Below are 25,756 nucleotides of genomic sequence, written 5' to 3'. Positions count from 1 at the left end.
CCAGCTTGTGTACTACTACCTTATGGAAAGCTATGAATTGCCTAGGAGTTCATTAACCACCATCTTTAATTTTTTGCCATCTTCCAAAGAGTTTAAACTTCCTCTGACATATTCTGTTCCCTAATGTAGCAATCTCTGAGGGATGGCTTAACATGTTATAGATATTATCAAGTTCTAAAGAAGTTTGATGAATTGACCAAGTTCTCCACATAGCAGCTAGGCATAAACCCAGGTTTACTAACAAGTGCTCTCTTAGTAAATATTTTCCACCATTTTTCATATGTAAATTAACACGTACTAGAAATTTTGAATGCTGGTTTCAGATACAGAAATAATTTGACTTGGGAGTACTCACTGTGAACTTCAGGTTTTTGGCTCCCAGTATCCTGAACCACTTTTTATCTTTAGTGATATCTTTGTTACTATGAACATTTCTTGTAACACTGTCTATTGAGATATATCCTGAGGAAAACAGAGTTCATGGATTCAGTCGCCATGTGTAGCAGTTAGTTTCCTTCTGGCCCTTTGTCACAATTATATCCCATCCCTATCCAATTGAGCTATTTTTTTTTAACACCTTTATTGGAGTATAATTGCTTTACAGTGTTGTGTCAGTTTCTGCTGTATAACAAAGTGAATCAGCTATATGCATACATATATCCCCATATCCCCTCCCTCTTGCATCTCCCTCCCCTGCCCCATCCCACCCCTCTAGGTGGTTACAAAGCACCGAGCTGATCTCCCTGTGCTATGCGGCTGCTTCCCACTAGCTAGCTATTTTACATTTGGTAGTGTGTATATGTCCTTGCCACTCTCTCACTTCGTCCCAGCTTACCCTTCCCCCTCCTCCCGATGTCCTCAAGTCCATTCTCTACATCTATATCTTTATTCCTGTCCTGCCCCTAGGTTCATCAGAACCACTTTTTTTTTTTTTTAGATTCCATATGTATGTGTAAGCATACGGTATTTGTTTTTCTCTTCCTGACTTCACTCTGTATGACAGACTCTAGGTCCATCCACCTCACTACAAATAACTCAATTTCGTTTCTTTTTATGGCTGAAAAATATTCCATTGTATATATGTGCCACATCTTCTTTATCCATTAATCTGTTGATGGACACAGGTTGATTCCATGTCCTGGCTATTGTAAATAGTGCTGCAGTGAACACTGTGGTACATGACTTTGAATTATGGTTTTCTCAGGGTATATGCCCAGTAGTGGGATTGCTGGGTCGTATGGTAGTTCTATTTGTAGTTTTTTAAGGAACCTCCATACTGTTCTCCATAGTGGCTGTATCAATTTACATTCCCACCAACAGTGCAGGAGGGTTCCCTTTTCTCCATGCCCTCTCCAGCATTTATTGTTTGTAGATTTTTTGATGGTGCAATTGGCCTATTTTTAAGTATATTTCTTTGGTTGCCAACAGATATCAGTTTGAAAGGGAGGAAGGAAAGCATCACTAGAAGAATGAATGACTTTATGCTTTCCTGGTGGTGGATGAAAAGCATTATCTTCCTTTTTATTTATTTATTTATAAATTTACTTATTTTATTTATTTATTTCTGGCTGTGTTGGGTCTTTGTTGCTGCACGCAGGCTTTCTCTAGTTGCAGAGAGCAGGGGCTACTCTTTGTTTTGGTGCGTGTGCTTCTCATTGCAGTGGCTTCTCTTGTTGGGGAGGACAGGCTCTAGGCATGCGGGCTTCAGTAGTTGTGGCTTGCGGGCTCTAGAGCGCAGGTTCAGTAGTCGTGGTGCACGGGCTTAGTTGCTCTGCAGCATGTGGGATCTTCCCAGACCAGGGCTCGAACCCGTGTCCCCTGCATTGGCAGGCGGATTCTTAACCACTGTGCCACCAGGGAAGTCCCATCTTCCTTTTTAAATAAGAGGATATTTTTATAACTGTATTCTGTAATTAATTTTATTAATAATCACAGGGATGGGACTAAATTTTTAGAAATACCTGAGAGATGATCTTAACTTGTTGAAGAATCCTGCCACAAGAGAACTGGGCAACTTTGTTGCTCTCTTCTTCTTCCCCTGTTTCCCTTGCCTTCTAAATTCCTTTCTTCTATTGGTCAATAGCAAATGTTTAGCAGTAGTTTTTTTTTTTAAGATAAGCTGTTGATCTAAAAAGGGGTAGTAGTTGTCAGAACTTTCAGGTGCTACCTCCTCCAAATCAAGCATTTACTGAATTTTTAAATTTGCATTTCCTGCTTAGAGCTCTGGATTCATGGAAAAGTCTGTGTCTCTAGATAATTCAACCACTAGGACCTTGATGTTTGGAGGAGAGTGGAGGCATTGGCTGTATTGAGAACTGCAATTGATAACGCTTTTATCCAGAGCTAATACTTTCTCAGGGTGAGAGTGGGGCTGGAAATTAGTTTTAGCATTTCATCACAAGGAGAAATACTCAGATCTTCTATTTATTATCAGCCTCAATATCCTTTATCCCTTTGTACATGCCAAATTCTCAGCACGTAATAGGCTGTTTACACGACAAAGGCCTGTGTATATTTTGAGGCACACTGATCGCCTATGAGCAGATGGCCCTTCCACACCCTAGCTCTTCTCTGATCATCCTCAATTTCTCTGGCACCTCTTCAGTTCAGCCAGTTGAATGTTTTGGAATTCCTCTTTTCTGTTTCTTTCTTTGAAAGAACTTTAGGCTCACCTGCCAGTACAAATTTGAAAATACTTTTGCTGAATATTTTATATCATAGCACCATTAGCTTTCACTAGCTTGAAGGAATTCCTTTAGGGGAATACAGAGAAATAGCTTACTCATCCTCAAGGCTTTCACATCATAAATACTGAATTTTAGTTTAGGATTGTGAAGGAGCATTTAAGAGAGTCATGCTTTTTTGAATATGACCAAAAAGGGGGGATGGGCAGGGAGAAAGAAAAAAGGTAGGCAAACGGAGGGTGGTATAGATTTGAGTTTCTGCCACTAAATCCTTTTTAGATTAGTTTAAGAATTTACAGGAGTGAAGAAAAGGAGAATGTATCAGGTGAATGAATCCTGTGATAGATTTGGCAGTGTGATTGGTTGACATGTAAATTTATTGCTAAAGGATTTGGTATAGGCCCTGGTTTATAAAACACAGTCAATAAATAGTCACTTTGCTCCCCTACCTTTATCAGCAACATTGAGAGAACACTAGATTAAAGGCAAGTTGGGGGAAGAGGAGGTGAGGAGGGAAGAGAGAGGCTTAAGGTAACAAATTCGTGGGCACCTGGAGGCCTGTGGAGAGGAATGCAGTAAGGGTGTTCAGACAGTGCTGAAACCATTCTTTATTTGATTTAAAATGTCCAGGGTATAGGAAGACTCAATAATGTGGAGATGTCAGTTCTTCCCAGCTTGATCTATTGAGTCAGTGCAATCCCAATCAAAATTCCAGCAAGTTATTTTATGGATATCGACAAACTGCATCTTAAAGTTTGTGTGGAGAGACAGAAGATCCAGGATATCCAACACAGTATTGAGAGAGAAGAACAAAGCTGGAAGCCTGATACTACCCAACTTCAATACCTATCAATACTCTAAAGCTACAGTAATTCAGACAGCATTGTATTGGTGAAATAGACAAATAGATCAAAAGAACAGAATAGAGAGCCCAGAAATAGACCCCCATAAATACAGTCAAGTTATCTTTGACAAGGAAGCAAAGGCAACAAATGGAGAAAAGATAGTCTCTTCAATATATGGTGCTGAAAGAACTGGACATCCACATGTAAAAACTGAATCTAGACATAGACCTTACACAGTTCACAAAAGTTAACTTAAAATGGATCATAGAGCTGAAAGTAAAGCCCAAAACTATGAAACTCCGGAAGATAACATCGGAGAAAACCTAGAAGACCTTGGGTATGGTGATGCCTTTTTATTTTTTTATTATTATTATTTTTAAAGTTTATTTTATTTATTTATTTTTGGCTGTGTTGGGTCTTCGTTGCGGTGCATGGGCTTCCCATTGCAGTGACTTCTCTTGTTGTGGAGCACGGGCTCAAGGCGTGTGGGCTTCAGTAGTCGTGGCATGCAGGCTCAGTAGTTGTGGCTCGTGGGCTCTAGAGCACAGGCTCAGTAGTTGGGGCACACAGGCTTAGTTGCTCCATGGCATGTGGGATCTTCCCGGACCAGGGATTGAACCCGTGTCCCCTGCATTGGCAGGCGGATTCTTAACCCCTGGGCCACCAGGAAAGTCCCTTGGTGATTCCTTTTTAGATACAACATCAAAGACATCCATGAAAGAAGTAATTGATAGGTTAGACTTCATTAAAATTAAAAACTTCTGCTCTGTGAAAGACACTGTCTTTCAAGAGAATTAGAAGATAAGCCACAGACTGGGAGAAAATGCTTGCAAAAGGCACATCTGATGAGGGACTGTTATGCAAAATATACAAAGAACTCTTAAAACTCAACAACAAGAAAACAACCCAATTAAAAAGTGAGCCAAAGACCTTAACAGACACCTCACTGAAGAAGATACAGATGACAAGTGTATGAAAAGATGATCCACATTATATGTCATCAGGAAAATGCATATTAAAACAACAGTGAGATACCACTACACATCTATTAGAGTGGCTAAAATCCAGGACACTGACAGCACGAAATGCTGGTGAGTACTGTGGAGCAACAGGAGCTCTTATACATTGCTAGTGGGAGTGCAAAGTGATACAGCCGCTTTAGAAGACAGTTTGACGGTTTCTCCAAAACTAGACACACTGGTACCATACAATCCAGCAGTCAGGCTCCTTGGTATTTACCCGAAGGAGTTGAAAAGTTATGTCCACACAGAAACCTGTACGTGGATGTTTATAGCAGCTTTATTCATAACTGCCAAAACTCGGAAGCAACCAAGGTGTTCTTCAGTATGTGAATGGATAAATAAATGGTGGTATATCCAGACAATGGAATATTATTCAGCACTAAAAAGAAAAGAGCTATCAAGTCATGAATAGACATGGAGGAACCTTAAATGCATATTACTAAGCGAAAAAAAAGGCCAATCAGCCAATCTGAAAAGGCTACATACTGTATGATTCCAACAGTATGACATTTTGGAAAAGGCAAAACTGTGGAAATAAGAAAAAGGTCAGTGGTAGCCAGGGGTGGGGTGGGGCAAGAGAGATGAATAGGCAGAGGACAGAGGATTTTTAGGGCAATGAAAGTACTCTATGATATTATAATGATGGATATACGTCATTATACATTTGTCCAAACCTGTAGAATGTACAAGAGTGAACCCTCAGGTGAACTATAGACTTTGAGTGATCATCATATGTCAGTGTAGGTTCATCCTTGGTTTAAAAAAAAAAAACTACCGCTTTGATGAGTGATTTTGATAATGGGAGGGGCTATACACGTGTGGGGGTAGGGAGTGTATGAAAAACCTCTATACTGCCCTCTCAGTTTTGTTGTAAACCTAAAACTGCTTTAAGAAAATAGTCTTAAAAATTAAAATAAAAAAATTTTTTTTAATGTCAAGGTCCTGTCCTATGCGCAGATAATAGGGGAATTGTTTTTGTATTTGTATCACCACTGTCTAGCACAGGGCCTGGCAGTCTACACTGTGTTTGTAAATAAAGATTTATTAGAACACAGCCATAGCCATTTGTTCACATATATCCATGACATGCTACAGTGGCAGAGTTTGGAAACTGTGACAGAGACTGGATGGCCTGCCAGCTTAAAATATTTACTGCCTTGCCATTTAAGAAAAAGTTTGGGGCTTCCTTGGTGGCACAGTGGTTAAGAATCCACCTGCCATTGCAGGGGACATGGGTTCGAGCCCTAGTCCATGAAGATCCCACATGCCACAGAGCAGCTAAGCCTGTGCACCACAACTACTGAAGCCTGTGTGCCTAGAGCCCGTGCTCCCCAACAAGAGAGGCCACCACAATGAGAAGCCCATGCACCGCAACGAAGAGTAGCCCCCACTCGCCGCAACTAGAGAAAGCCCACGCGCAGCAGCGAAGACCCAACGCAGCCAAAAATTAAATAAAATAAATAAATTTTTAAAAAAAGTTTGCCAATCCCTGGTCTCAAGCATCATATCTAGAATATAGTAGGTTCTTAATAAATACTAATGGAAGAAAGGGGAGGAGGGTAGGTAAAGATTTCTCATAAAGAAGAGCATTGGATACAGAGGAACACGGAATGGTCCATACAACAAGATACTGAATATTTAAAATTTTTTACTAATTTGATGACTTGGGAAGATAATGATGTCTTAGTGACATTTGAGAGCTGTTGATTTAGACTTAGTTTAGAGGGAAAATAATCTGATTATCAGCTGCTATATTTGCTGAAGAGTAGTAATTGGTAGTACAGCAGTCTCCTGTTTGTCTTATTTTTTTATTGGTTCATTTAAAAAACATTTCCTGGATAGTCTATTTATGCAAAATATTAATGGATTATGGAGAATACTTAATTCGTTCGTTTATTCATCCAGCATTTACTGAGCATTTGTTGTGTGCTAGGTACACACTTGACTAGACATAGTTTCTGCCTTCAAGGAGGATTCGGGAGAAGCAGATATATATAGGGATTAAGAATATTAAGTAACTTACCCAGTATTGCTCATCTAGTAAGTAGCATAGTATCTGAACTCAGTTCAGATGCCTTAAATATGGTGGAAACCATTTCACTATGCTGTTCTTTCTCACAGAGGAAATATTAAAGACAAATGGGAAGTATTTCAGGTAGAGGGAACAATATGTGTAGAATTAGGATAACAAGATGTGACATGGTATGTTCAAAGAAGCATAGTTTTTTTGTTTTCTGTATAATGCATAGGATCTTTGAGAAGTGATAGGCAGCCATACTAAGTAGTCTGGACTTTATTTGGTAGAAAGTACAAAATCACTGAAGAGATTTAAGCAGGGAATTTACATTAAATTTTTCATTTTAGACATAATTCTGGTGACAGTATGAGCAAAGAAATCAGAAGGTTACTATAAATAATGTAGGCAAAAAATGCCTAAGGGTGGAGAAAGCAGATATAGTCAAGAAATATACCCAGGAAGTCAAATCGACAGAAAAGAAACTAGATACATCGAGAAAGGACCTGATTTCTGGTTTGGCCACCTGAATTTAGGATGGTGCCATTAACAAAGATTTGGGGGAAAGGGTAGGTCTAGAATGATCTTAGCTTAAAAAGGAGAATGATTTTACTTTTGGGCATTCCATTACAACATCCATTTGGCGTGTGGATATAAATCTAGAGCTCACTCAGAACAAGTGTGGGCTGGAGACACAGATTTAAGAGACATATCCACATATAGGGGTAAAGTGTTAATGGAATTTGATTACCAAAAGAAAGCATAAAGCAGAATTCTTCCTCCCTTTTGAGTCTCTGGCCTCTTTGAGAATATAAGGAGAACCATGATCCCTTCTCCCAGGAAAAATACACATAAGCACAGTTTCTGGGCATTCACATATACTTGAACTCTAGGTTTTAAAATTTCCTTATGTAGAATCAGAGGAGAACTTAAGACCAGACCTTTGAGGAACATCAGCATTTAAGGGGTAGACAAAAGACAAGCCCATGAACAACATTAAAGGGTGGTTGGAAATCAAGGGAAAAAAGTGTTTCAGGGAAGGAGTAATGAACAATGTCAAGACAAGAGAGAAAGACCTAAAAAAGTATCTTGTTGGTATTGGCAGTTAGGTTACTGATGACTTTAGCCAGAGAAGCTTCAGTAGTGAGTTGAAGGCCAAAGCTAGATTAGAATGGAATGAGAAATGAATAGGAGGTGAGGGAGTGAAAATGTTGAATGCAGATTGCTCTTTTCAGTAATTCTACTACAGCGGGGAAGGACAGGAAAAGCCAGAGTAGGAAAGGTCAGTGGAAGGATTTTTAGAAACGGGCAGACAATGGTGAGGAAGAGGACTAATCAGTGAGAAATGGACTAATCAATCAAACAAGGTCCTTGGAGGGATGAGAGTAAGAGCAGCTGTGGAGGGATGAGACTCTGAGATTGGAGGAGACTGATGGGTGAAGACAGAGACTAGATCTGTCTTGTTCCTCACTATATTTCTAGCACCTGGCATAATACTTGGCACCTAATCCATGTGTCATAAATAGTTGCACAAATGATTAAAGTTTGGATTGGAAAGATGAGGAAGGTGAAGGTAGTTTGATGCTTGATGAGAATGAAGGAAGGAGAGAGTGAGTCTTGAGATATAGGTGTTGGTTTGTAATAGTTTTGGGAAGAACTAGCCAAATACAATTTCAAAAAGGGATTCAAGACCCACTGACTTACATAAAACATGGTCTCTGCCCATGAGTAATAAACCGTATTGGGGAGGCAACATGCATGCAGAAGGCTCTATAATAATGTTATTTCAGTGCAGATAAACAGTAAATGATATAAAAGCTGAGAGAAGAGATAAGCCACTTCAAAATAATATAATTTAGAATTACTACTTGAAATGAGAAGTACCTGGATAAGAGTTTTGGTTTGGAAGAGGGGTGGGAGAAGATTTTTGAGGAAGAACCTGAGCCAGAAGCCTAATTGGGGAATGTCCTTTATCTGTCCTGACATCCAGCTGACTGGTGTTCCTGCCACTACATCGAATTGCAACTCTTCAAGGGATGTTTGTAAATTTTGACATTTTCATTGCTTCTTCCACCGTAGGATTTATGACCAGAGGAAAATTGATGAGAATGAAAACAATGGAGTACTCAAGAAATTCTGCCCTCATCACCTGGTAAGATTCATGAAGGGCCAGTGGCTCCAGGCTTCCCTGACTCAACCCCAAGCCTGCCCCCAAACTTGTTGGTATGGTGGGAAGAGCTTGGACTTTGGAGTCAGACACCTGGATTTGAATCCTGGCTCTACCACTTACCAGTTTTGTGATCTTGGGCAGTCACCTTACCTCTGTTAGCCTCAGTTTTCTTATTGACAAAATAGAGATACAGATAACTGCCTTGTACCATGATGGTAAGGCCTAATGAGATAATGTATATATGAAATGGCTAGCACACAGAAGACAACCAGTAGAAAGACCTCTCCCCCCGAGGTGGTCAAGTTTCATCAGTTGTACTCCTGTCTCTATCTCTCTATCTTCCTCTCTCTCCCTCTCTCTCTCTTTTTCTCTCTCTCTGTCTCTATCTCTATCTATCTATCTCTGGGAGAGGATATAGGGGAGTTTGAAGGAAAACCTGTTTCCTGAAGGTGGTATAACAAATGGGGGGGTGGGGCATCAGTCAGTATCTGCTCCTTATTGCAGGTGAACAGTGAGTCCAAAGCAAACATCACCTGTCTTGTGTACAGCCACGACGGCACAGGTACGTGAGCAGGGCCCAGCTCCTAGGCTGGCATGCCCCCTCTGTCTAGGGAGCTGCTGAGCCAGTGAGGCATGTGCCCTCCGGTGCTCACCACTGTGCTACAGCTCCAAGTGGAGCAGCTGGGGAGTAGTTGCTGATGGTGAGCACACAGCGGGAGGATGCAGCAGATGACCCTTGGAGAGGCCAGGCACTTGCAGAATGCTGCAGATGATATTTAGCAGGGCTTGTCCTAAAGCCCAGGCTGTTTGGTTGAGCAGGTTCTTACGCCTTTGACTCATTCCTGAATTAATGGGTATGATCTTCCTGGGCATTCTGCTACCCCTGGGTTGGCAGCATGTTCCTAGTCTACCCTAGACACCTGAAGTGCCTGCTGTTCCAACTGAGTAAGATGGGTGCTATACCTGGGTATTAGGAGGGGGCACTACTGGCAAGAAGCCCCACCCCAACCCCCAACTCCTGGTCCTAGCTTTTTTCAGCCTTTGCCTTCACTGCTGTGTGCTTGTTCTTGGCAGAGCTCCTGGCCAGTTACAATGATGAAGACATTTACCTCTTCAACTCCTCTCACAGTGATGGGGCCCAGTATATTAAGAGATATAAGGGCCACAGAAATAACGCCACAGGTGAGACTGTCTTTCTAGGTTTCTGTACCCCAAGTCTGTTGGTTTGAAGAACCACAGTATCTCATGCAGGTTGTGCAAATAAGAGCTACCTAAAGGAGTAGGCCATCTGTCACCAAGTGACAACAAGCCTAATTGGGCTAGAGTTTTCATAGGCCCTCCTGTGCTAGAGGAGAGAGGGCTCAGGAGCATCTCTCACCACTACAGTGATGTTACTTGGTCTGGGTGTAAGGAGACTCGACTGACTATATTTTTCTTATGATTTCAGGTAGCTTCAGGATTAAAAGACGTATTAGGGAGTTTGGGAAAGCCCTCCTTAGTTAGTGGTACTGAATTGCCTAAAATAGGGGGGTGAGCTTGTACTTACAGGGAAGAGGAGGGAATAATTCTTTTGAATGAGGCAGAAGAGGAGAAATGGTGATAGCACCTCACCCAAGTTTGCAGTGACGATTGGCCTTTTTTGTTCTGTCTGTGGTTCCCAAACTTTGCTGTATAATGAAGTCACCTGACAATCTTTTAAAGATACTGAAGCCTGGCTTCCATACCCATCCATTCTGACTTAATTGGTATGGGGTGCATGTTGATTAGGATTTTTAAAAAGCTCCCTTTGATTCTAATGTACAGAAAAGTTGGAATCACTGCTCTTTGTTGTTATTAGTGCTCCTATCAGATGTCTGTCATAATGTTGACTGGGGAGAGCAGTTAGTTTTCCTTTTTTCTCTCGAGCTGGTGAGAGGAGAGGGAAAAACCTGTACTTGGATCTTAGTCCTTGGGCATACAGAAGGAAGTATTCCAGTCTCATGATTGGTATGGAACTGGATGTAGCTGTTGGGACTCCTGGTTTCTCTTACTAATTTCAGGGGGAACCCTGTTGTTCAGTCTTGGTAACACGCACAGTTCAGGTGCTTCTTACAGGCAATTGTGGCATATACCTTCATCAGTCTTAGGTCACCTAATGACCCAGGAAGCATTGACAAGGTACCAGTGAAGCACACATACCAAAGGTAATCCTAGGGCATAGGACAGTGCTGCCTAGGAGTGGGCAGAGCTGGGCCATTCAGGTTGGGACAGGTGAGGTATTAGTGAGGCCTGTGGTTGCTCCGTAGGGTGCAAACTAATGAGACTGAGGCTGTTGCTAAGGACTGCAAACTCCTCAGCTCTATGGACCTCTTTAGGAGGATATAAATAGTCTCTGGAACTGGTGTGATTCTTATTCTGTCTATTATACATGCATAATCCCTTAATTTGTTTTGTGAAAGTGAAAGAAATTCTTTGGCTCTTAGCCGATTTAGATTTGTGAATAACTAAATTTCCTGTGAGGTAAATATATGTCGGCCTGATGCCAACTCTCATGTGGTTTATTGCTTCATTTGTCATTTCAGTAAAAGGCGTCAATTTCTATGGCCCCAAGAGTGAGTTTGTGGTGAGCGGTAGTGACTGCGGGCACATCTTCCTCTGGGAGAAATCATCCTGCCAGATCATTCAGTTCATGGAGGGGGACAAGGGAGGCGTGGTGAGTATGGTGTGCTGGGCTGGCTGGCTCTCTACTCCCTCCAGTCATTAAGGTAGGCTTTAGCAGGGCCACTGAATTCTCACTCTGACAATGTAATACCACGTCTTAGAGGTCTAGCCAGCTAAATAAAAAGACAGTATAGTCTGGGGGTGCTGAGGTTTTAATGGAATATTTTCTTCCCTTTCCTGTCTTCTGCCCCTCTACAGCACGGTTTATTAAGAGGAGAAAGGGATTTTAGGGAAGAACCTCTGGCCTGAGTGAGGTATCTTTAGGCATGGACCTTTTCCAAAACAAAAGCATTAGCGTTCAGGGCACACCATCCTACACACTGTAGTAGGTAGCTAAGTAGTGACCTTGAATAGATCCTGGATTAGCGGATACAAGCTAGAAGGAGCATTTTTTCTGATAGTTGGGAAAATCAGAATATGGTCTATATATTGATACAAACACACATAATATGTATGCATATATAGGAAGAGAGAAACATGCTCACCCCCGCGACCATTTTTCTTGTTGTTGTTTGACTGCTATACAACCCATGATCATATCATAGTCTGCCTGTCCTTTGAGTTCTGCAGACAGCCTCCATAGAGATAGGGCAAAAAGGAAGCCTGAGGATCGTGAGTTGGGGAGTGAAAGGTGGTCAGCTCTTAGGATGTATCTAGCTAACCATAAATTTTTTTGTTTTTTCTTTTTTGAGACCTAGAGTCAAGAAGGATTCAGTAGCTTTCTATTACAAGGTTTTCAGACTGCAGAAGATAAGAAAGAGGCAGTTTGGGCAACTGCATTTTACTGACTACCCAAGACAGTCCTGTTAAGAGCTTCTAAGGGATGGCTGAGATGCTTGCTTATTCTTTCTTCCTTTTCATTCCTCTTAAGCTGTGGGGAGCTACAAAGAACCCAGCCATCTCTTGATGAGGTTTATCCAGAGTGGTTTTAGAGTTTAGAATGGTTCATTGCAGTTGGGATCCCATTTCTTCTTGTGTGTCTCTTATCCTGGTGTGAGGCTATTTCAGACTTTCTTCTGGTTTCCTCTAAATTTTGGGGACCTGGGGCCAGTATAGACCCAGAGCTTCTATGGCTTGAATATAAGTGGAGAAGAGTCTAGAACTTGAAGGTGTGTCTCACTGTTGCCTGCTTCATTTCCTACTTTTCCATAGGTCTTCTTCTATCATCTGTAGTGAACAAACCGAAAACACTGGAGTCTTAATGAGAATTCGGCAGTAGGCATGTAGTCATAAGAAAGTCAAAAGGGGCCAGTGAATCTTTTATTGATCATAAACTATTGTCTTTCATTCCATTCTAGAGAGATGCAGGGCTGAATGCCCTCCCCCAGGCCAGCACTTGTCTGTGGTCCAGAATCACTCTACAGGCCAATCTCCTTTCAGCTTAGCCGGTGTCAGGGTTTGATGATTAATCCGGGTGCTCAGGTTGGGAGGGCGTTTGCGTAGGATGGGTGGGCCCCAGGCCTGAGTTTTAGTGGTCATAAGAGTGAGGTACTAGAACAAGAGGTATAAAGACTGCACCCTGCAGCGAGATTCCTGGCTTGTTCTTGCCTCTGTGTAAGCTGAATGATCTATGTGGTCCTCACTTGGCTCCTTCTGATTTTTTGTGCTAACCTCCCAGCAGTGGGGTCACCAGCGCCAGCCCGAATGCAGACTATATCATTAAGTAGACTATTAGAACCAGAAGGGATCTTTGAAATTCTCATCCACCTTGCCCAGGTATCTCAGTTCTGTTTTTGGCTCAAACTCTAGTCCTTCCACTGTTTGCATTCGGGGCAAGGGTGGGGGATGATGTCAAAGGACAATCCTTAGTCTCCCGAAAGCACTTTGCTCCTTTATCCCATCACCTGCATCCCTCAGCCCAGTCATCTAAGGCCAGAGCTCTTTTCTCTGCTCAGGCATTACTGACAGGATAAGTCCTGGCATGCAGACAGGTCGGGTGAAGTGACCAGGTATTCTGGCCCAGCAGCTCTCTGTTGGCTTCCCCTGCAAGCTCCAACTCAGGTACTATATGTAACTTACTCTCTTGCCATTGGCTTTGTCCTTAGTCTTAAGTTCCAAGGAATTTCTCCCCTGTGCCTTTTTATTTTGCTGACTTGTCAAGCACAGCTAGGTCAGAGTTTAGAAGGGTAGCAAGGGCTTATCTGGAGATGAATGAACGAGTTCAAGTTTGTATGTGTTAAGTTGTCACATATCTTTTGATAATATTTTCTGGCAATGGAGTTTTTCTCTCTAGTGCCACCTCTGCTCCAGATGCTGGAACCTCTTCCACACTGCCTAAAAGAGCCCAAATATAAACTTTGTAATGAGCTGATATGTGGAATAAAAGAAGAAAGAAGGGATATGTGGTTTCTGCTTTACTCTTAGACTCAGGCTTAGCTTCAGTGTTTTCTGAGAATTTATTTGTAAAATGGAAGACAAAGAAGATTGGAAGTCTGTATGTCAGTTTTATTTTCCATGCTGACCCTGGCTTCCCATCAGCTGCTCTCTGCATGTGCAGGCGAGGCAGAGAAGGTTGGTCCAGAGAGAACTAAGAGGCTGTTTGCCAGGGGTTGTCTCCTTGGACTGTACTGCAGCTGCAAGACGGGGTGGGGTGGGGTGAGGTGAGGAGTGGCTAGGACCACACCTTCTTCCTTCTGGATGCTTTTGCCATCTATTCCTCATCTGACTAAAAGCCCAAAAATGCTTTAGCAGCTAGATCTGGGACCAGCTCTTCCGGTGGGGGTGGTAGCTGCCCTGCTCTGCCAGGAAGGCTGATGTTTCCAAGTCAGACAGCAGGGGGCATGGGTGCCTTTGGAAAGAAGGAGGCTGCCTAAGCCAGAAGGCCTTTGCCTCGGCTGCTGTAGTTCATTCCTCCTGCTCGGTGAATATATCCGGAGGGTGGCTGAGCTTGAGGCTGTGGGTGCCCAAGGAAGCTGCCTCACTGTGCCGTGCTGTCCTATAGCTGAGCCTGTTGTGCTTTCATGGCAGGCAGCAGAATGCTGTCTCCTGGGGTGTGCGGGGTTCTCAAGCAGATATGTGTCTCCACTACCCTACTATGTTTCAGGCTCAGCCTCTTCCCAGCCTGTGCCTTCTTCCAGTTCTTATAAACAGTGGAATGTAATTGTTCTCTGAGTCTTCTCTGGGGGCTCAGCAGCAGCTGCTGCTTTCTTCATTTTTAAAAATGTATTTGCCACTTGGTGAAAGCCACTGAGATGTTTTTTTCCAGACTGGGGCAAGTTGGAGCTTTGGAAGCCGGAGAGAATGAGGTCATCTGAACCTCACTGCCTTTTTGTGAAGCCAGCAGTATGCTTGGCCAGTCACCCGCCCACCCCTAGAGCTATATCTCAGGATGAGGCCACCCCTACCTAAACCTAGGAAGTGAGAGATAGGCCTGGTCTTACATCCAGTCTGTGTCCAGTGTTTCTTTCACCCCGAGGGCCCTTTAGCCTAGGCTTATGATGGGTGGGCCTGTCTTCCCAGCAGCTGTCTTAACTTTTATCAGGGACAGTTGTTTGGTTCAAGGTGAGTAGTGGTTTTTAAACCGTATTGCCACATACCCCTGAGCCTATGTTTTCCTTTACTCCTGACCAGGTAAACTGTCTTGAGCCCCACCCTCATCTGCCTGTGCTGGCAACCAGTGGCCTAGACCATGATGTCAAGATCTGGGCACCCACAGCTGAAACTTCCACTGAACTTACAGGGTTAAAGGATGTAAGTAGCTGACTATAGATTTCTTCTTTCTGCTTATCCACATACTGTTAGGAGTTTTCTTTGTCATAGGAAGGAATAACTTGCTGTACAGTTCTTTAAAGGCACTGCTCTAACACCCTCCCCCACATTCCTGTCATTGCCTCTCTAGGAACAGTCCCAGTCCAGGGGTCCAGGGTGCAGCTTCGAAGTGCATCTAGTTCATGGTAGAGGGGACATCTTTAGGAAGAATCATCCCATCTTCTCAGTGGATGAACCTGGGGCATCCTTTCTTAGTCGAATCTAGCGATACTCCAGCTCAGTAGTTTCTAAGGGAAGATTTTACTGGGCTAGAACGCCAGCCTTTTCTGATCAGGTCCAGGGTTCCTATTCATTACCCACTTCCCCAACCCTTTTTGGTTCCAGGTGATTAAGAAGAACAAGCGGGAACGGGATGAAGATAGCTTACACCACACCGACCTATTTGATAGCCACATGCTCTGGTTCCTCATGCATCACCTGAGACAAAGACGCCATCACCGGGTAAGCTGGAGTGGGAAGTGAGCTCCCAAGGGCAGTGACCCTCTCAAGAGGGTAAAATGTTCCAGGGCATACTTCTCGCTGCTTTAGGAGGAATCAGGTGGAGTTAGTTGGGTTTCCTGTCCATTATTCCCCATCCCCATCAGAGCTTTGATGTAGCCTTGGAAGAGCCACTAGCAGAAATAGGTGGTGTCTGCTTTGTGTTCTCCATCACCACGCATGCACAGGGTTGTCTTCGAAAAGGCAAAGGCATGAGGGTGGGGCAGGAGCTGAGAAGAAATAAGTCGTCTCAGGTGTCTTCTGTTTTTTCTCTTGTGACACAAGAGGCCTAGGGCAGGGGTTAGCAAACTGTGGCAGTTTGGGCAAGTGCCTGCTTTTTGTAAATAAAGTTTTATTAGACTACAGCCACACCCATTCATTTATGTGTTGTCTGGCTGCTTTCATGCTACAACAGCAGAGTTGAATAGTTGTGACAGAGATACGGCCCATGAGTCTAAAATATTTACTGTCTGGCCCTTTAAGAAAAATTCTGCCGACCCCTGGCCTAGAGCATGTAAATTATAGCTAAGACCTAACAGGCTTGTCCTTGTTCCAGGGAAATTACTAATAAGCCTTTCCCATCCTACAGCGCTGGCGAGAACCTGGGGTTGGGGCCACAGACGCAGACTCGGATGAGTCTCCCAGCTCCTCAGATACATCGGACGAGGAGGAGGGCCCTGACCGGGTGCAGTGCATGCCATCCTGAGGCCTCGTACCCAGGAGGGGCAGGCTGGGGCTGCCAACCCGATCCTGCCTGGGCAGCCCTTTCCTGTCCCGGGCTCTAACATTCAGCAGAAACGCACTTTGGACTTTTTTGCTTTAGATTTAAAAAGAAAAGAAAAGAAAAAAAAAAAGACATCCCAGGAGGACAAGCCAGAGGGGAGCAAACCTACAGAGCATCTAGAAGTGGGAATTGAGCCCTGGAATGGGGTTCCATGGAGAGGTGCATAGGACTTGGCAGAAATGGCCTCTCCCCAAAGCCTTTTTTTTTTTGGGAGGGGGGAGCCTATTTTGTTAACTGGTTTGGGGTAGGGAATGGGGTTTCCTTTTCTTTGATCTCCCTTGTTTCTTGGGTGGGGGGTGGGGGGATAACTGGCTGTTCAGTACCAAGGGGCCAGACTGGGGGTGGTAGAAATGCCACTCTCTCTTTGGTTTAGGTTTTTGACTTTATTTTCTTTATTTTTTAAAATTCTATGACAGTTGCATTGTTTTTTCTTCCCTGAGCAACCAACCCCATCCCAGGATCCTGTTTTTCTGGGGAGTCCTTAGAGCCCCTAACCATCCCACACTCTTCACTTTCTTTTCCACCCCATTCATTCTCTGTACTTATCACAGTGTTTTGCACTTGATTATGTATCCTTCACTCTCTTCTCTTCATCCCATCACCCCCTCAGTAGGTCTGGTGAGGGAGGTTGGGGGGAGGTGGGAGGAGGGACAGAAGTGGAAGAATAGGAAGGTGGTTACCTCTTCTGTTACTTAAAAAAAAAAAAGTTGTTTGGTGGCAGCAATCTCCCTGTCCCTATCACTGTTAGAGGCCTAATTTTATATCTATAAATATATTAAAAAGCAAGTCAAAATTGGATGTATCATGTTAAAATTATTGTTGAAGTTTAAATACCTATATATTCTCTATGACTGCAATAAAGGGACTTACAGGAGAGAGTGAGTGAGAGTAATGATGTGGAGGTATCACCTGGGGTCAGCCTATCCTCTATGCACGGCTACTGGAGATTAGGGCTTAACCCTTATGTTTTAGGAGGCTCAAGAATGGAAGGATCCTGAGTTCTGCCCTTTCCTGCTTTCCTACCATGGTTTCAGCGTTGGGAAGCCCCTTTCATCTCTTTGCTCCAGATATCCTACCTCTGCTTAAGTCTTGTGGGGGTTCCCAGGATGGCTCTGCTAACCAGAGACTGGCTCATCTTCAAAACTTGACTGAACTGTGACTTCAGGAAGGGTTCTGCCACTGCAGACCGTCTCTCCTAATACTGTGTGTGACAGAAGACACACTCACTCTTACCTTTAGCTGCTTGATTCTTTAAACTATCCAACTCCACACCAACTCCCTTCCTAATGGAAGAGTATAGGGAAAGACCTCCTGGGTTTGACTTTATACCTTGTCCACCTTCTCCTGTCTTGGGATTGAAGGACAAGTCATTAATCTAAGGATTGAGTAAGGTGGCTGGGGCTCAGACACCTATTGTATCACTGGTCACTAATTATCAAAGTCCCAGTTGCATTCTTGCCCTTAAATGCTTTTGTTGCTATTTCTTTGCCCCCAACCAGGAATTCTGCATCCTGGGACAGTCAGATTCTACTAGAACAGGCCAGGAAGGAAGGGAGGAGTGAAAGGGTGGAATTCCCAGATACTCCTTCCTCCTGCCCCTTTTCCTAGCAGCTCTCAGACCAGATGTTAGCTGCTGTACTTCCTCCCTGAGGTAGTGAATGTGTGGTGACTGTGAGTGGTCTGTGTTCTTATCGCTGGTGGGGTGATGGAGTGGGCTGAAACCATGCACTCTGGAATTTGTTGTGTATTTTCTCTCAGTAAAGCGTTTTTTTTTTTTTCCCCCCCTGACTGCTGCTGTGTGTGTGATATGTGAGCCATGCATTCATGATGGGCTATTTTTGTTCCTTTCAGTATAGGTGCCTGGCCCTGGTCTTATTACAATTTTAGGAAGTCCAGTCTGGGATATCCATGTTTCCAGTGTTTGGGCTCCAGTGGGAGACTGTGGAAGTGGAATAGGCCCCACAGTTCAGTGATACTTAGAAAATGAGAGAGGGCAGAGATCCTACTAGGGGTATTTTCCTGGCCTCTTCCAGGCTGCAGTTAAGGATTTGGGGGTAAATTTTGCTCTCCTTCCCCAGTCATCCAAAGGCTTAAAAATCCTGGTCATTCACACAAATTTAGAATCAGTTAGGTACAGTACAATCAATCACCTTTATTCCAGGGTTAGAACAAGGCCGTGCACACTGCAGACAGAGGAGCACAGGATAGGGGCAATCTCACAGCAGTATAGGGGGCGGGAGGGCAGGTTAGTCGTTTTAGATTATTTTGCCTTACAGAGAAATTGCTAGACTCCGCTGAAAATGACCCTGTCTCCCTTCTCCCGTCTCATCCTCTTCTCTCTTCAAAGGAAGGCTCTTTATAATATATTCCCTCCCTCCACCCCCTTTCTTTCTCAGACTTGTTCTCACATAACATATCCTGGCTTGGAAGGATAATTCCTGCTCTTATCCCCCTCCCAATTCTACAAGTATCTCTCTCTCCTTGAGGGAGAAGCCAGACAGGACTGGGGAAACTTGGGAAGGTCCTTTAAGGCAAAACTGTGGAGTACTCGAGGTGTATGTGTTAAGGCAGGTGTCCGCAGCAGTGGCCAGAGGGGACAGGCAGGTTGGGCTGGGCTAGGCTAGGATTAGAGGGTGCTCTCCAACCAGTCTGGCTTCTTCCCTCTTCCAGTAGCCAGCTCTCCCCTCCACTAAAGTTTTGCTCCCACATCCTAGAAGCTCCTAGCTTAAACTTTCTCTAAATAGCCTCTTGAGATTGCATGTGAATTTAAAGTTTAAAAAAGTTTTTTTTGTTTTGACTATGTAGCAATTTGACTCTGCCACTCCCTTCACTGTGGCATTCCCCTTCCACCCCCGTCCTGGCCTAGACAATAAGTTAATGCCAGACACCACAAAAAAGGGCAGACATGGCAGTGCGGGTTTAATATACATATATGTAGAATATATATGTACACACAGTTAGCACGGTCAGGGTGGGGATGGCTATCTTGGGACAGGCAGGAGGCTGGGGTCACTGTACTCTAGTGATTTGGCTAGGAGGGGTTCATAAGCCCAAGGTGCCAGGATATTGAGGGAGAGGGGTTACCGAGTCCCCTCCTGGACTGAATTGGGGATCGGTGCAACGGAAAACACTGTAGTTAGCTTCTTCCCTTCTTTCTGGCTTGGGGGAGAGGGGGTTCTAGATCATGGAGAGAGGGAAGGTTGCCTGCGATAACCACGTTGGGACTCTGTAAGTGGGAGCAGGATTGGAGTTAAAACCTAAGGATCTCGATTCCCCAACCTCCCTAGGTTCAGGGGACTCCTGTGCAACAGTCTGAGTAGGAATAAAGGAGTGGAACAGGGAACTCCTCTCTGCCTTCATCCCCACTCAGGCTCAGTGATGGGGTGTGTTCCCAGCACAGTCTCTCCAGAGCAGAGGTGGGTGGGGGGTATCTAATGCTGGGTTCTCCATGGGGTTTGAACTTTGGGGCCAGGGAAGGATCCAGTGATCCTCTCTCTTTAGGTCCCTGGCTCATACCCACCGTAGGCCCATGAGAGGGGAGCAAAAAGGGACCTGCTGGTGCCCAGGCCCTCCAACCTGAGGAACTACTGGAAACTGGACTCCTCAGCCAGTCCAGCTTTGGGGTACAAACACAAACTCTGGCTTTTCTTTGCCCCTTCCAGGTGGGGGTTGGGTAGCCTCTTCATCTTCCCTCTCACTGCTTTTCATTAGATTCACCCACCTCTCCCATGCCTCACTCCTACCTCGCCGCCTCATTGTAGGAAAATACAGGCCCTTTTCTGCTCCCACACTTTAGAGAGGTGGGGGAAGAGTGGAGGAAAGGGAAGTAGGAGGAATGTGCCCATTTCTATTTGCATAGAAATAGCCCCCAACCCCCCCTAGAGTGGGGAAACTGAGCTCCCCCACCCCCAGCCCCTGACCCCCATCCCCTCACAAGGAGGAGGAACTAGATGAGCTAGACATACAGACAGACAGCCAGAGCGTGCGCACACGCACACACACGCGCACAGTAAGGGGGTTAGGACCAGGTTAGTAAGTGGGTAGATGGGGGGGGGATGCCCTTGTCCCCTCCCCTGGAGGATGGGGGAAGAGAATGGTCTGATGAAGGTCCAACCTTCCTCCTCTTCCTCCCCCTTGCTCAGGCTTTCTTCGGTGGAGGAGCCAATTTGATGATCTCTTCCTCAGAGGGCTGCCGGATAATGTCTGGGGGCAAAAAGGGATGTGTCCAGGGACAGAAGTCACGGGAGGCAGTAGGCAGGCTAACTGATCATAAGCCTCTGTTCTCCCAGAATTCAAGTATTCCACAGATAATCCATGGGAGGGGCAGAGGTACATATTAAAGGCATGGCCTCTTACCTTTGTACTTCTTGGCACTGGGGATACGGGTTAGCTTGGTGTCCAGCTCATCTTCCTCAGAGATCTTCAGAACACGGGTTCTGTAGTCAACCACCATAGTGAGTAGGTCAGGACGGCGGGAGATCTCAAAGATGTGCTCGATATAAGAGAGGTTGTCTGGAGGAAGGCAGGAGACTGAGGATCAGAGCTGCTGTAGAGGTCAGCTTCCCCTACACTGCTGGATTAGGCTTCAGGAACCAAGCCTGAGTTGCTCACATTGGTTACTGGAGGAGGCAACACTGGAAGAAGAGGGGCAGCTAAGCCAGGAAAAGAAAGCTAAAGCACCAAAAGACAGTAGAGAACTCTTCTCAGGAAGGGCAGATCATTGATGAGTGAAGTTTCTAGATTACAGATTTAGAATGAGGGATTTAGGTTAAATACCAGGCTCCACACTGAGTGGAGGGGAGAAGAGAAAAATTAACCGGGCTTCCAAATACCCAACATCCACCCTGTCCGTCTTTCACTTTTCCTCCAAGCAAGCATCAGAATTTCCCAGCAGCACATGTAGGACCAGAAAGGTGGGATCTGTAGACAACCCAGGAGAGATTCTGGGCCTAGTGGGAAGGGTAATTCTGAATGAGAAGGCACAGACATGACCAGAGGGATGATGTCCATGGGTTGGCCAGTTCTAGGAGATTGCGGATGCCTTCTTGCCTGGCTCCTCCCCTCTACTGCAGTAGTCCCCTAAGTCAGCGGTCCCCAACCTTTTTAGCACCAGGGACCGGTTCCGTGGAAGACAATTTTTCCATGGACAGGGTGGGCGGGGGTGGGATGGTTCAAGCTGTAATTCGAGCAATGGGGAGCGAGCGGTAGATGAAGCTTCGCTCACTCGCGCCCACTCCTCACCTCTTGCTGTGCGGCCCGGTTCCTAACAGGACCGCTAGGGACCCCTGTCCTAAGTGTAGCATGTCCTCCTTCAGCCTCCCTCCCTTCATTCCATGCTACAGATTAGTATCTCTGAAGCACCCTCAGGTCACTCATCTCACCTATCAAATACCCTGTCACTCAAGGCCCTCCACATCACAGTCTTAACTTACCTTTCCAGCCACTTCTAAACATGCTATGTTCCTCTGCCTAGCATGTCCTCCTTTGGATCCTGCCTTTGAAATCCCACTTGCCCTTCAGGGCCATCTTAAATACCAGTTCCTCCCCAAAGCCCTTTCCAGAGCAATGGTCTCTAAAAGTGAATAAGAAAATGTTAGAACTTGTGGTTTTAAGTTTTATCACCTTTAAGTCCTATTTTAATGTTTTATTATATATATGATAATAGCACAGTAGGATCTGAGTAACATTTTTTGCTGAATAATATTTTTACTGAGAAGGGCACCATGAAGAATGTAAAGACCACTGCCCTAGAGCCCCTCTGCTCTCTTAGGGCACCCCTCTTATCCTGCCTTGTCAAAAAGGAGTGCACTTTGTATAGGAGCTCTGAGCTCATTTCTATTTGCTGAATGAACTGAGCCTGAACGGCTGATGGTAGGATGCGTGTGTCCCCCTCCCCCACCTTTGTCCAGCTTGTTGTGGCTCTCCAGGAAGCTAAACCAGGCACTGCCAGTAGTGATCTCCTCGCTCTTCTCACTGGGGATGTCCTCCTTGCAGGCTGACTTGAGCTGTTCCAGATCTTCAAGGGTGATGTTGTTGGTCAGGTCCTGGAGGAGGGTCCCGTACTCGGCCATGACTGGGGTTGGGGGGAACAAAGGGAGAGGAGGCTGAGCTTGAGGTTCACGGTTTGGTTCACTCACTGGCACTACCCACCTCTCCTCTACCCTACCAGGCAAGTGCCTGGAACACAGAGGTTGGGGAGGCTAGGACTGGAGGGAGAAAAGGAAGACCTAAGGGAGGTAGGAGTAGACAGGAAGAAACTGGGAAGCTAGAGGCCAGGCTGGAGTCTAGAGTGAAAAGTCACACCTCCTTCTCCCCACCATCTTTTTTCTTCCTTTTCCCCCCTCTAACAGTAACCCCGGCAACAGCTCCCCGACTGAGGAGGCGGTTACCATAGCAACCTGCTCCCGACTTTCTCACCCGCTGTCTCCAAGTCCCCCCCAGAATCGCCCCACCCACCTGCAACCCCTCCCCCTGTCAAACAAAACAAAACACACCAAAACGACCAGGGAGAGGCTTGCTGTGGCAGTGAGAAGCTAAAAAGAAGGGGCTGGGGGAGGTTGATTGGAGCTCATGTTCTAGCTTCCATTCTTTCCCAGAAGCAAAGGGGGTCCCTCACTTCAACTCCCCACCACCCCACTAATGACTCATTTTGGATAGATGCCTAGTTGCCTGGTCAAATGGTCCCCTGGCCCCTCCATGCTCAGCCCTGTATTCAGTCATTAGGTCTCGGGATGGGGGTGGGGAGGGTGAAGCAATGGGCTACCCCCACCTTTGTGGAGCCCATTTTCTCCCTTGATTGCTGCTGGGCCTCTACACAGCCCTTTCTCCTAGCCTTTGTGCTATGCCTACAGCCCCCGCGCCCGAGAATACCAAGCGGCTGGCTCTGGCCCCCTGCCCAGTTCCCAGGCTGGCTGGGTGGCAGGGAGAAGGGGTTCAGATGCAGCTTTGGGAAAGTCTGGCAGGAAGGGGGCTGCCACTTCTGCTTGCATCAACATCCCACTGGCACTACCTTCAGCGTGACCTCCCACAGGGGGCTGGGCGAGGCTGGATCTCATCTAGGCCTTCACCCCATCCCTCTTCTATGAAGATTTTTAGGTGAAAAAGGAGAGGACATTCAAGGCCCTCCTTCCCCTAAGACAGGGACTGTGGCTAAGACAGGAAGAAAGAAGGTCAGACCTTAGAATGAACTTTCTGGATTTGATAAAATGTGAAACTCTAGTGGTGAGTTTTAAAAAGGGGCTTTTCCCCCCCACAATGACTATATATTTCTTTTATAATTAAAAAGTAAAGCATTTTAAAAAGTAAATTATGGCATAAACACTCTGTGGCTAGACTAAGGGGTGGGGCAAGGAGCTAGATGACCTTGTACTTGACTGAGACTGCCCACAAATCACCCCAACAGTGGGCTGGGAATATAGCAGAAAGGGACTAGTTGACACACCCCATATTCCTTATTTCCACCTACATGCAGGGAAACTGAGGGAGAGAAGCATGCACCCAGGAGGCCCCATTCCCAGCCCCCTACTTGGACCAGAACAAACAAGCCTCCCTTGGTGGCAGGCACTGTGACACAAACACACAATAAGCCAGGCAGCAGGGCCAGCATGAGCCCCACGAGAAACAGGCACTTATACACATGCTCACTTGCACACCCAGGTGCAACCAGACAGAGGGCCCAGCGGTGGCCCTGCCAGGCTGGGCCAGAAACAATGCTCTCTGACTGTCAGCACCAGGAACCGTCTCGCCTTGAAATCTAGGTCACAGCAGCAGGCTCTGGAGCTCAGCCCCCACCCCCTCCACTGATAATCCAAGGACAGAAAAGGGGGGGAATGATGGGGACAGGGTTCAGAGATGGGGATGATAATGGAGGTGGGGTGTGAAGAGAGCTGAAGAGAAAAGGGCAGCGTGGGAAGGAGGCAAGATGCCCTCAAGAAGGCTGCCCCAGTCGAGGAGACCCTGCGACCAAGCCCTTAGCTGGAAAATGGGACAGACTTTAGGACCATAGTGCCCTGCTTTCACATAGAAGAAGAGTTTGTAAATACAGAGATCCTGTGGGAGGAGAGAGAGAGAGAGAGAGAGAGAGTGTGTGTGAGTGTGTGTGTGTGTGTGTGTGTATCTCCTGGGAGGAGTTAAGATTTAGGACTCTGAATTGAAAACACAGACTTACAGGGGAGGTGGGCGGGAAGGGATTAAAGTGTATTAGACACCCACCCACAAAGGCTGGGGGCGGTGAGTAGGAGCTTTCTGTGAGAGTGAAACAGATACAAGGAGGCCCCTAAGAGAAATGGGGGTGGAATGTGTGTGTGCCAGAATCCTCTGTATGGATGCTGATCCCTGGGTGTGGGCACAGGTACAGGGAGGAGGCAGTGCTGGTATCTGTGGGTGTGTTTGGATGTTCTGGTAATGGATGTGTATGTGCCAGCACTGGATGTGTGGCTTTGAGTGTATGTGGTCTGTGTGTATGTGTCTGACCCGCTAAGAGTATGTGTAAGAAGGCAGATAATCACAGGCTCACATCCAGAGAAAAGAGGAAGGGTAAGGGGAGCCTAGAGAGTGGAGGAAGAGAACTGGTGTTGGGAGAGGGAAAGAGACTGAGCCTGCAAATGAGGAATCCTTGAGGCGGGGGAGGGGCACAGGGAGCACACAGAGTCCGCGAAGAGAAGGCTGCAGCCTCAGCTCAGTGGTTACCATGGCAACCTCAGTTCTGGGTGCCCCCCCCCCATTCAGTTGTCAGGACAATGACACCACTGGATAGGAGGGATGTGGGGAGTGGTGAGTAAGAAGAGAGAGAAGGGATAGGAGAAGGGCCGGGTAGGGGTGCAGGGAAAGGCAGCCTAGCGTCCTGCCTCCCTGGAGAGATCCCATTTGCCCAGGCCTGGGTGTGGCAGCAGGGGCAAGGGCAGGGGAGTTTGGGGGAAATTTCCTTACTTGGTTCTCAAGCTTTCCTGGTCAACCATTGTCCAGTTGTAGTCTGGCCATGGCAGGTGGGGCTTGGCAGAAGCTTGGCTCCTTCACCCTCCATGTTGCTTTTCTCACCCAAGATTTAGAATTCCATAGGGCCTATAGAGAAGTCTCCTGCCCTCACAGCTCTGAAGAGTCCTCCTGACCTCTGGAACAGTGCAGAGGCTGCCCAGGGAACACCAGGCAGCCTGGGCGGAGGCCACTCTTGGGACAGGATACTTGGGCAGGAAACGGGAACCGGGGCTGAGGCTGCCAGGAAGTCAGTCCCCTTCCCTCCCAGATCATTCTGTGCTCTGCTCACCGCTTCCTCACACCTTCCTTCCTTCCTTCC

General features: G+C 45.9%; 2 protein-coding genes across 12 annotated transcripts in view; one reads left to right on the top strand and one right to left on the bottom strand.

The window, feature by feature from the left end:
- DCAF8 (DDB1 and CUL4 associated factor 8) overlaps positions 1–16,512 on the top strand; it is a 42,841-nt gene extending 26,329 nt beyond the window's left edge. For all 10 annotated transcript variants that reach the window (XM_065878873.1, XM_065878864.1, XM_065878909.1 and 7 more), the window contains 7 exons: positions 8,645–8,717; positions 9,240–9,297; positions 9,810–9,917; positions 11,297–11,427; positions 15,006–15,125; positions 15,528–15,644; positions 16,270–16,512. In XM_065878873.1, coding sequence (XP_065734945.1) covers positions 8,645–8,717; positions 9,240–9,297; positions 9,810–9,917; positions 11,297–11,427; positions 15,006–15,125; positions 15,528–15,644; positions 16,270–16,386 — 724 coding nt within the window. In that variant the 3' untranslated portion in view covers positions 16,387–16,512. The remainder of the gene's footprint in view (positions 1–8,644; positions 8,718–9,239; positions 9,298–9,809; positions 9,918–11,296; positions 11,428–15,005; positions 15,126–15,527; positions 15,645–16,269) is intronic.
- Positions 16,513–18,596: 2,084 nt separating this feature from the next.
- The window catches only part of PEA15 (proliferation and apoptosis adaptor protein 15), an 8,860-nt gene continuing 1,700 nt past the window's right edge, over positions 18,597–25,756 (bottom strand). Inside the window, exons 2-4 of one of the 2 annotated variants that reach the window (XM_065878957.1) lie at positions 22,364–22,537; positions 20,821–20,976; positions 18,597–20,667 (exon numbers count right to left, since the gene is read on the bottom strand). In XM_065878957.1, coding sequence (XP_065735029.1) covers positions 20,603–20,667; positions 20,821–20,976; positions 22,364–22,535 — 393 coding nt within the window. In that variant the 5' untranslated portion in view covers positions 22,536–22,537 and the 3' untranslated portion in view covers positions 18,597–20,602. Of the gene's footprint in view, positions 20,668–20,820; positions 20,977–22,363; positions 22,538–25,756 lie in introns of those variants that run through there. The other variant, XM_065878966.1, reaches the window with a different exon arrangement.

This window comes from Phocoena phocoena, chromosome 1 (assembly GCF_963924675.1).
Source record: "Phocoena phocoena chromosome 1, mPhoPho1.1, whole genome shotgun sequence".
NCBI lineage: Eukaryota > Metazoa > Chordata > Mammalia > Artiodactyla > Phocoenidae > Phocoena > Phocoena phocoena.
The sequence above is the reverse complement of the archived record's forward strand: the minus strand, read 5'-3'. Positions and strand labels throughout refer to the sequence as shown.